The sequence below is a fragment of the Geotrypetes seraphini genome, chromosome 8, assembly GCF_902459505.1.
Source record: "Geotrypetes seraphini chromosome 8, aGeoSer1.1, whole genome shotgun sequence".
Classification (NCBI taxonomy): domain Eukaryota; kingdom Metazoa; phylum Chordata; class Amphibia; order Gymnophiona; family Dermophiidae; genus Geotrypetes; species Geotrypetes seraphini.
Genome location: NC_047091.1, coordinates 95,520,940 through 95,532,987, shown reverse-complemented (window position 1 = coordinate 95,532,987; position 12,048 = coordinate 95,520,940). Strand labels below are relative to the sequence as shown.

At 41.6% G+C, this 12,048-nt stretch overlaps 1 protein-coding gene across 12 annotated transcripts in view; it reads left to right on the top strand.

The window, feature by feature from the left end:
- Nucleotides 1-12,048, top strand: part of EPS15L1 (epidermal growth factor receptor pathway substrate 15 like 1) — a 395,592-nt gene that overhangs the window by 133,530 nt on the left and 250,014 nt on the right. For all 12 annotated transcript variants that reach the window (XM_033956496.1, XM_033956490.1, XM_033956493.1 and 9 more), the window contains one exon: nucleotides 8,735-8,971. In XM_033956496.1, the coding sequence (XP_033812387.1) occupies nucleotides 8,735-8,971 (237 nt within the window). The remainder of the gene's footprint in view (nucleotides 1-8,734; nucleotides 8,972-12,048) is intronic.

The window sequence follows — 12,048 nt, the reverse complement described above, 5'->3', positions numbered from 1 at the left end:
CGTGCGCGGTGCGGCCTACTGGAACTTTCCAAGTTCTTAGAGTGCAATCACTCTAAAATTGTCCGTACCGGGGCTCCGTCGGTGCCGTCACCCATCAGTCAAGAATATCTGCCTGCTGTCCCTGGATAACACCTGTTACGGTAAGTAACTGTGCTATTTGGTTCCTGCAAAGTTTGGGATTCGAAATCAACTTTCCCAAATCTCAACTGCATCCTTCTCAAACTCTGCAGTTCATTGGAGCTCATCTAGACACAGTGCAACTCAGAGCACTCCTTCCACAACAGCATCAGGATGCACTCATACAGCTTTGTCACCAAGTGTCCACCCTCACTTCACTCTCAGCGAGACACATGATGGTTCTCCTAGGTCACATCGCCTCTACAGTTCACGTGACTCCGTTTGCCAGACTTCACCTCAGGATTCCTCAGTGGCCCCTGGCTTCTCAATGGGCGCAGGCTTTCGACCCACTTTCTCAACGCATTGCAGTAACATCTTCTTTACGGCAATCTCTTCAATCTCTTCCAATCTTTCCAAAGGCTTGCTGTTCCAAGTGCCCCCTCATCAGAAGGTTCTCACCACAGACTCATCAACCTATGCTTGGGGGGTCTCATCTTGATGGTCTCTGTACTCAAGGGCATTGGTTTGCCACAGATCGTCAAAATTACATCAATCTATTGGAACTCGGAGCGATCGTCAATGCTCTCAAAGCTTTTCAGCATCTCCTTTACAATCAAGTTGTGCTCATTCGTACAGACAATCAAGTAGCCATGCTCTACGTGAACAATCAGGGAGGAACAGGATCTCTTCCCCTTTGCAAGGAAGCTCAGAAGGTTTGGAATTGGGCAGTTCTTCACAACATTTTCCTGAAAGCTATTTACATTCAAGAAGAGAAAAATTCACTAGCAGACAAATTGAGTTGTCTTCTGCAACCTCACGAATGGACACTCAATTCTCTATCACATTTTTTCTCAGTGGAGGACTCCTCAAATAGACCTGTTTACGTTTCCCCACAACAACAAGCTGTTCTGTTCCAGAATATACTCTCCTCACCGACTGGAGGCATATGCTTTTCTCCTGGAATGGACGAACAAGTTCTTCTATGCATTCCCTTCATTTCCTCGCACTCTCAAGACACTTGCCAAGCTTGAACAAGAACACGCCACCATGATTCTGATAGCTCCTTGGTGGCCCAGACAACTTTGGTTCTCCCTTCTACTTCAGCTCAGCAGCAGGGAGCCACTACTTCTACCAGTATTTCCATCTCTGCTTACACAGAGTCACGGTTCTCTTCTTCATCCCAACCTGCAGTCTCTGCATCTGACAGCTTGGTTCCTATCGACATGATTTCAAACCTTCAGTTGTCTCAATCTGTCAAAGACATTTTAAATGCTTCCAGAAAACCTGCCACCAGGCAATGTTACAACCAAAAGTGGACTAGGTTTTCTGCTTGGTGCGATCTTCATCACAAGGAGCCTCAGTCTACCTCCTTGTCTTCAGTTTTGGATTACTTATTAAAAAAAGAACATCAAACAAGAGGTTATATTAATCCAGAAGAATACTGGTCAGAATACGAACCGCATACAGTAATAGAGGAAGGAATAGATTTCTGGGAACACTGGAACACAACCAGTACATCCATCCTAGATAAAATCGCCCCCTTACATAAAAGCAAAAGCAATGCAAACAAACACAACAAATGGTTCGATGCCGAACTACTAAAAACGAAACAAACAGCTAGGCGACTAGAAAGAATTTGGAATAAAACAGGAGAACTGATTGACCGCAACAATTGGAGAGCCTACATAAAAACCTACAAACAACTGATAAAAGACAAACGCAAAGCGTTCTACTCCACCAAAATTAACTTATTATGCAAAGGTTCACAAGGAATCAATACAAAAGAGTTATTCAACATAGTCACAAACCTATTTGACACCACCCGCTACACCACTCCTGAGCACAACACGAAGTTACCCACCACGAAGGACCTAGCTCTATATTTTTATTCTAAAATTAAAAACCTAAAAAATAACTGTATAAGCAATAACGATGTAACAATCATCCCCAGCAACTACCAAATAGCTAACTCACATGACAATGAAATACCTACAGACTTGATCTGGAGTTCCTTTCTAGATCCAGAATGGAATACCTACACCAAACTCTACAACAAATACTCTAAATCTCACTGCATCCTTGATACGTGCCCTCCGGAGATTATGAAAGCGGCTCCACCAGAATTCAAAATATCACTATTACACTACCTAATCCACAACCTAAAAAATGGGACTTTCCTCACTAACAACGGTCACATAATAATAACCCCATCCCAAAAAATGGAAAAGAATCCTCAGCGCTAATAACAAACCTACAGACCAATAGCATCTATCCCATTCATTGTAAAAATCATGGAAGGACTAGTACACACACAACTAATGGACTACCTTAATCAATTCTCTCTCCTGCATGAAACTCAATCCGGCTTTAGAACCCTATTCAGTACGGAGACAGTAATCGCTGCCATCCTAGACTATCTGCGCCTACTATTTAGTAAAGGCCTCAACGCCCTAATCAAGCAATTTGACATGAGCTCTGCATTCGACTTGGTAGACCATGAGAAAATGATGCAATGCTTAAGACGCCATTGGTATCAGAGCTGAGGTACTAAACTGGTTTTGTGGCTTCCTCACATCCCGTTCTTACCAGGTACTCTTTAACAACGAACACTCCGACACCTGGAGCAACTCATCCGGAGTGCCACAAGGGTCACCGCTTTCCCCACTGCTTTTCAATATCTACATGTCCTCATTAGGTGTGAAACTAACCCAACTAGGAATAAAACTATTCAGCTATGCAGATGACTTTACGATCATCATCCCATTCGCCAACTCCATCTCGGAAACCATTCCCAAGGCATCCGATGCCATAAATGAAATGGAACAATGGATGACAGATTTCAAGCTCAAGCTCAACCCAGAAAAAACAAAATTCTTCGTTGCCTCCCCTCACCCGCTTGACAATAAAACCCCACTATGCATCAATAAACTTAACTACCCTATTCAGCCCACCATGAAAATGCTAGGTGTTATTCTAGACCAATGCCTAACAATGAAGGAACAAGTGGATTCCCTATTCAGAAAAGGTTTCCTTACTCTCTGGAAACTCAGAACCATTAAATCATACTTCGATACGTCAACATTCAGAATCCTAGTGCAATCCCTCATACTGAGTCAGCTTGACTACTGCAACATCGTCTATCTAGCAATCTCACAAAAGAATATGAGACGTCTCCAAATAATGCAAAATGCTGCGGTCAGACTTATCTTCGGGCTGAAGAAATTCGACCACGTGACACCCTACTATCGGCAGCTGCACTGGCTACCAACAGAAGCCCGAGTAAGATTTAAATTTGCCTGCCTCTGCTTCAAAGTACTATATGGCCTGACCCCCAAGTACATAACGGACCTTTTCGCATTTTCTAATAACAAACTCAAGAGAAACACACACCCAAAACTCATTTCCCTTCCAGTTAGAGGCTGCAAAATGATAAAAACACCACGAACACCTTCTCTCTCACCAAGCAGTCCTATGGGGCAAAGACCTAGACCAACTGCTTTCGCCCACTACATACGGGGAATTCAGGAAACGCCTAAAAACATACCTGTTCCAGAAATACCTAAACAATTGACCCGCGCTCCCTCTCCCTCCCCTCTCCCTATTCCACCTGAACTTACAGCACTGTTATAAATATAATCTGCTATCTTCATCTTATCGTAACTTTACGTTGCTATTTATCTCCAACAGGTCCAGTCGGACATTACCTACTAAAATGTACATATTACATTTTCGCTCAGCAAATTGTATTTCTATACTATTGCCTCCTGAGGTCTCTGATCTCTGTATTTCCTCTGAATATCTACTTATTGTATTTCGCTGAATGTCCAGCACTCTTGATTGTAAACCGCCTAGAAGTCGCAAGATTGTGGTGGTATAGAAGAATAAAGTTATTATTATTATTATTATTTCATTTATCTCAGTCCGGACTCAAATCAACCTCCATTAGTGTCCATCTCAGTGCAATTGCTGCTTTTCATCAGCCTTTGGAGGGGAAACATCTCTCTACTCATCCTGTGGCTTCCAGATTTATGAAAGGACTTTTCAATGTCAAACCACCTCAAGTGGTTTGGGATTTCAATGTGGTTCTTTCTCACTTGATGAAGCCTACATTTGAACCAATGATTATGGCTCATCTAAAATATCTCACTTGGAAAATGGTCTTCCTCATTTCTCTCATGTCTCTTGCAGAGTTAGTGAGCTACAAGCTTTAGTTGTGAACCCACCTTTCATAGTATTCCATCGTGACAAGGTGATACTCTGCACTCATTCAAAATTCTTACCCAAAGTTGTTACAGAATTTCATCTCAATCAATCAATTGTACTTCCAGTGTTTTTTCCCAAGCCTCATTCTCATCCTGGAGAAACAGCTCTTCATACTCTGGACTGCAAGCGTGCTTTGGCCTTCTATCTGCAAAGGACTAAACCACAAAGATCTTCTCCTCAACTTTTTGTCTCCTTTGATCCAAACAAGTTGGGACATCCAGTTTCCAAAAGATCAATCTCCAAATGGTTGGCTGCTTGCATCTTGTTCTATACTCAGGCTGGGCTGCAACTGGAGGGTCGAGTCACAGCTGACAAAGTTAGAGCCATGGCAGCTTCTGTAGCTTTCCTTAGATCTACTTCTATTAAGGAGGTCTGCAAAGCTGCCACTTGGTCCTTGGTTCATACATTCACCTCACATTACTGTCTGGATTTTTCCTCCAGATGGGATGGCTGTTTTGGCCAAGCAGAAGTACAAAATTTATTCTCCTAAATCGGCAACACTCGCACCATCCCGTTCTGGTTAGCTTGGAGGTCACCCACATGTGAGAATATGCTGCCTGCTTGTCCTGGGATAAAGCACAGTTACTTACCGTAACAGGTGTTATCCAGGGACAGCAGGCAGATATTCTCACAACCCACCCACCTCCCCTGGTTGGCTTCTTGGCTAGGTATCTGAACTGAAGAGATGCGCACCCTGTGTCAGGCGGGAAGGCATTCGCACATGCGCGGTAGGCAGTCACAAACTTTCTAGAGTTCTTCAAGCAAGATTTTTTGTAAGGCTGTCTGCATCGGAGCTCTGTGGATGACGTATGCTCAGGCTAGATTGGAGTTGGAGGTGTCTATATGGGAGCAAACTTGGCAAACATGTTACTAAACTCTCGTTGAAAGAGATCATCGAGCATCTCTTTCAGACCATGCACCGATACTGAGGGTGTAGATGTCAGTATTACAGGTGTTTGCGGTGCGCTCTGGGAAGGATGACATCGATGATGATGCTCCTCTAGACCTGGAGGTAAGCCACATGAGGGGTCTCTGAGTGGCCGGCACAAATTGGCTCCATGCCTGAATGGCCAGAGACTCAGCCTGGGAAGCTGGAGGCTTCTTGGCTAGCTTACCTGACTGACTTGAAGACTTTGACTTGGACCTCGGGTGATGTCAAAGTCTTCGATGTCGATGTCGTCTGTTTTTTTCCATGGAGCATTAAAGTCGCGTTTCTTAATGGTCTTCATTTTTCTAGTTGTTTGCCTTCCTGCTCTCGTGCTTTTTTTGTCTTTTATTATTTTCTTTCTTGTAAAAAAAACAACAAACGAGAGTTAAACTTTTTTATTTTATAGCCATCCGCCGGGGCCTTTAGTCATGCCTCAGTCATCGAGTTCAATTTGGCTAAGGTGGTGTTCCTTTTGATGTCACGCCCACTGACAAAAAGTGCAGTCAGTGTTCTCACACTATTTCTCTTATGGACCCTCATAATTGGTGCCTGAAGTGTTTGGGTCCAGAGCACCAAATTCAATGCTGTACGCATTGCTCTACACTTCAGAAGCGCACCATAAAAAAAACGCATTCTGCAGCAAGAGAAATTCTTTGGTGTCAGCATGTACGGGGATGCGCCAGTGACACCATCTACATCCAAGTCTCTGATGTCGAAGTCAACGACACCGCCAGATGCACCTACATCGACTCCAGTGTTGCAACACATCGCTCCCTTGAGTAAGCCAGCTAAGAAGCCAGCACCTTTCCAGACACTTTACACTTATGCTGACGACATCCTTGTCCTCCTCGAGACCGACTCGAACCTCACTAACCTCTCTGAGAACATATCCTCATGTATAATGAACCTCCAATTCTGGGCCCTTACTGTACAAATGAAACTGAACGAGTCCAAAACAAAACTACTTTGGCTCGGCCCAAAATTAGATCAGCTACCCACCCTCATCCCACTGTCCTCTGACACCACACTGCAGCTTGAGCTCTCAAGCAAAGTTCTGGGCATCATTATTGACTCTACACTGTCCTTCAACGACCACCTCAACTCCTTGGTAAAAAAATGCTTTTTCAATCTTCACATGCTAAGGAAAGTGAGATCCTGCTTCCATCAACAACACTTTGCTGTCCTCGTGCAATCCATCATCCTTTCCAGACTGGATTACTGTAACTCCATCTACTTAAGCCTAACAAAGAACAGCCTTCTTAGACTTCAGCGGATTCAGAATACTGTGGCTAAGCTAATCTTCGCAAAAAGTAAATTTGACCATGTCTCCCCGCTGCTGTCTAAACTTCACTGGCTTCCAGTAATCTCTAGCATTCACTTTAAATGCGCCTGCCTAACCTTCAAGATCCTACACGGCATCCTTCCTCCCCTTATTCCATTATCTTGGAATTCCTTGAATCCTAATACCACCAGATCCACTCAGGAGAGAAAAAGGTGTATTTGATTCCCAAATACCTGACCAAGCACTTACAGGGATATGCTAATAAAAATGTTGCACCCAATTTAAGTGTATCTTGACGTAGGGAGAGGAAAAGTTTTCTTTGCTCTTGAGTAGTCTTAGCAACATCAGAGTTCAGTACTCCCCCGATATTCGCAGGGGTTCTGTTCCGCAAATACGTTTTTTAGCGGAGGAGGCAAGAGAGGGGCAGCTAGAGTGCCGGCGAGTGAAGGAAATCACTTGCGGTATGCTCCGACCGCCTCTTCCTTAGTAAAGTCAGGCCTCACCAATAAGGAGCTGCATGTCAAAGCAGCTCCTGATTGGTGAGGCCCGACTTTAGTGCAGGAATAGGTGGTCAGAACATACCGCGAGTGATTTCTTTCACTCGCTGGCCTCTCCGGCTGCCCTCTCCTGCCCGGTAATTCGCAGTCAGAAAATACCGTGAATGACCGGGACTGCGAATTGCCGAATGCGAATTCGCTGGGGAGCACTGTATATCCATATTTTCTGATCTCCAAACAATTTTTGAGAATTTTTAAAATATAATTTCAAAATCATATTAATATCCTGTTCAAAAATGAAAGAAACCAACAGAGTAGCTCCATCGGTATCTGCTGTTAATGTTTGTTCAAGTAAAGCAGATACATTACCAAAGTCAATCTGATTCTCTTTCCCACTCTTTTTTTCTTCTTCAGTATGGGGCATCTTTTTAGTTGGAAGGTAATAGATTTTATTAATTGAACATATATTGTTTGAGGAAATAAGGATGACAATTTTCAAGTGATTCGGAGATGATTGCAGCAGCAGAGCAGTATTTCTGTGATCAGACATCAGAGTATTTTTTGGAAGGCTTACAGAAACTTCTGGCACGATATGTTGAACTTAGGGCTGGATATGTGGAATAACTTGTAAGTTTCATGGCTCCATGTCATTCCCTTCTTGGTTGGGCTGAGAACTTTTCAGCACCCTTTCACAACTAGTGGTCACATCAACTACAGATAAGGTTGTGATACAGCCAAGCATCTAAGAAAATACCTCACAGTGGTACATAGCGAAAGGAACAACGCCAACTAAATATGAACTGCTAATGAAGACATGTACTGCCAAACCATGTGATCTTTAGTTTCGCTTTGGATACTAGTTTCTACTTTGCTTTTACCGACACCTCTACAGTGCATCTACCCGAGTGACTCTTGATAAAGGCACAGATGCTGAAACACTGCCAGTGTCGAGTCTTTGGAGCCATTATGGCATACCTATTAATAAACTGATTTTTTGAATTATACACCCTTGGATGATCTCATGACATCCTGTCCTTACGACTCCTTTGTTGTTTGCCAAACCATGAACCATGTTGGCTCCTAATATTTCTCACATCTACAGCTGATTACAAGCTATATAGACCTTTACATACTATCTCACATTGTCTATAGCCTCAAAGCAACAGTTGTTTTTCCCAATAAACTGACTTCTATTCATCCAAATGCTGGTCACTTTGGTCAGTTGTTTTTGCTGTACTTGGATAAAGTCATCAATGATACAAGTCTCTGATCCTCTTCTAAATGGAATCATAATGATCTACTCTGGCTATATAGCTTTTTGTGTCTCTAAAGAATGTTCCTAACTCCAAGTCACATGCATGCTTTTATCTTCTTTCTTTTCTTTCCCATAACCATATATTCCTGATACTTGTCACTCTACAAAAAATTGTGGTCTCCCATTTTTCTCCTCTAGCTTCTCTGCACATACTCTGATTCATATACATCTCATCAGATAAATTAATATTATGCCATTAACTTAGACAGTCTGTTTAAAGATCCTTGTATCTGCTTTGATATGTTTGCTTTTTCTCAACTTCATGCTGTTAATTTATTTTGTTTGTTGTTCAGACTCTGACTTTATAGATTTGTTCATTTTTCTATTTGCAGGCAATGCATTTAGTGTACAGAGCTCTTGAGAAAGAACCTGTTCCATCAGTATTACCTCCATCGCTTATACCACCTTCCAAGAGAAAAAAGACATCAATTTTTCCAGGTGCAGTTCCAGTTCTCCCAGCAAGCCCTCCACCTAAAGACAGCCTTCGTTCCACTCCATCCCACGGGAGTGTAAATAGCCTGAACAGCACAGGGAGCTTATCACCCAAGCATTCGGTAAAACCACTACAGGTGCAGTATTTTCTATATCTATAATTGTCTCCATCCTGCAACATTTTTGAAATGCATAAATGTTATATTTAGAAGTATTTGACCTATTTAATGTGCTATCTTATATGTCAAAAATAAATAAAGGAAGCCCAGCAAGTGTTCATCTGTTTCACAGAAATTTTTTCTGACATGAATTGTTTTGCAAACCTTAAAATAAAAGTCTTAGGAGCCCTTTTAATAAGTTGTGCTAGTAAATGGTTTCTAGTGCAATGTGTCTAGTAGTCCTGAATGTTAGTTATGTATCTGAACCCACAAGTTGCTTGCAGATTATCACATCGCTCATCTTTCAACTCCACCTCCTTCCCAGTAGGCTTTCTCCTGCCTCCTCAGTTTTTCTTCTGCAAGCAAGTTGCTCAGATGTGTTTCTGATCTGCTCTGCAGTTTTGTTCTGGGGTTGTTGGTTTTTTTTGAGGGGAGGGGGTTGGGGGGGAGTCCTTTCCTTTTAAGTTGGAGGCTCAGTGCCCAGAAGTTGCTTTTTGTTAGGACCTCTGCCTGGGAGAAGACGTGGACTCGCACAGCAGAAATCTGCTGTTAGCAGGATCAGCCTTCAGGAACACCTGTCTAGCTAGCTTTTTGTAATAATTTTTTGAGCTCGGGGGCCATCCCTGATTTATCATAAGCATGAGCGCAGGCTTTGGATCCTTCCCAGGTTCAGACTGGATCCGAACGGTTCAGAGTGGTTGGATCTGATTTAAATCTGTTGGAACCGGTGGCACCACCAGTGGGCAGTATCTCCATGGAGATTTATAGAGCAGTGACAAGATCTACTCTTCATACCTTTACCAGGCTTTATAGAGTAGACGTGGCAGCCAGGGAGGACACCGCTTTTGGGTCCTCAGTATTAAAAGCGGGCTCAGTAGTCCTGCCCTAGACTCGGAGAATTGCTTTGGTACATCACTAGAAAGAAAGATTAAGTTTATTTTAATAATCTTCTTTCTTGTAGATATGTCTAATAGTCCTGAAGCTCTGCCCTCTGAGGAGCTTCACCTGCCTTTGGTCTCAATTTCAGTCTGTGTCTGACCGTGAAGAATTTCTCTCAGCTAAGCTGAAAAAAAGGGATATCCAGTCTGAATTTCTGCTTCTTAGCAGGGCATGCGATTAGCTGCAAGCTTCATAAATGTTTATGCTGGCTGCACTCGGTTTTGTATAATTTTGATAATATTATACTTGTTTCAGAGCAAAACAGAAGTATAGTGTTGGGGAATTCTCCCTGTTGCCCTACTTCCAGTGATGTCTTCCATTACAGTGGTTCTTTACTGCTTTCATACAAATTGAGGGGGCAGGAGCAAGCCTACTGGGAAGGAGGTGGAGTTGAAAGATGAGTAATATCATTCTGCAAGCAATTTGCGGGTTCAGATGCATAGCCCTAGCGTTCAGGACTATTAGACACATCTACAAGAAAAATTATCAAGGTAAGAACCTAATCTTTCTTTAGCGTGCCCTTATGAGGTCTTTTCTGTGTGGTAAACCGATTTCTAGTGTGGCTGTTAAATAGCTTTTTTCTATTTTTATTCATTTCTGGCCGTATGCTAATATTACCATTAGTACACAGCCATTTAAAAAAAATTAACTTGGGAGCCTTTACCATCTTATATTTAGGAGGCGGTAAGAGCTTATGTGTTTAAGTCCACTTTAACCAGTTAGCACGTGGTAATATTAGTATGCTAGCTTGTTAACCCTGCCACACACCCTACAAAAGAAAAAAAAAGTAAATACTGCATGCATACCACACACAGCAAAATTAACATCAAATGCTTTATCACGTCCTGCATTAGTTCATTTTTGGTGAGTAAAGTATGTGGTAGCACCTAACGTAAACGTTGTCACTGTTTGTACCTTTCATTATAAATTTATAAAGATAGTTGTAATGTCATTTCAGTATGAATCATTCCTTTTTTGCTGATAAACCTGTATGCAGTGTGTGCTACAATCCACATTAATGAAACAATGCAGAAAGAAGGCTCATAATAGGATAAATCTGGGAACAGAGAAATGTTTTATTGTTCTTATTGTTGTCATTGTTTGATTATTTTTGTTTGTCTTAAACTGAATACTGTATGTATGTTGTGAGCAGCTTAGATTTTATTTTTTAAAATATGGATTTCTGTTGTATTATGAAAATTTCATTGAAGAATTGTTGGGTGGGGGAAAGGGTTATAATTTCTACTTTAATGGATTATATGTATAAGAATGTCACGTGCTGTATATTTTATTAGTAATGTAATGTTTTAATATTAATCACTTGTTTGTCAGTTTTAAAATGAATAAAGAATTTCATAAAATATCTTTATTCATTTTAAAGCTAACAATCAGTGCAACATATTCTACAGACATTTTACACTTTAAACAGCACTTAAATTCAATCAAATTATATTTCATAACAAATACATGTCTCTTCCCCCCCAACAATAAATTAAAGGTATTTCCCCACACCCCTGCCACCCACCCTGGACGGGCAAAATCACTCCTTACAGAATTTTGTCAATGGTTCCCAAACATCCTTAAATTTCCTATAATGTCCCAGTTGTATGGCAATCATACGTTCCAGTTTAAAAGTGTGGCATAAAGATTCCCACCAGAAATTATAATCTAACCGGTCCCACTTGGCGGCCTGATGCCCTAGGAAATCTGCCTGGAAGCAAAGGCCCGGCAAGCTATACTGAGTTTTCAAGTTTCGCCAATCAGGGAACCCTTTCTGAATGGCCTGCTTCAACTGCAATCACTTATATATTTGAGACTTTGCAATACCAAATGTTTGTTGCAGTCGTGAAAAGTCAAGCAGCTTTCCATCTGATAACACATTATCTAAAGTACATATACCTATCTGCATCCAATGCTTCCAGATGATCTTAAACTCTCCAATTTGAATCTTGGAGTTCAACCATAAGGACTGACACGTGGATTGATGAATCGGAATAGGTGTTAGGTTATTAATAAATTTTAATGTTTGCCACATGGAAACTAAAATTCTATTGTCTTTATAAAGCCTAGGTAACTTAGATTTTATAATAATGTGGGATTATATTATTGATGTATCT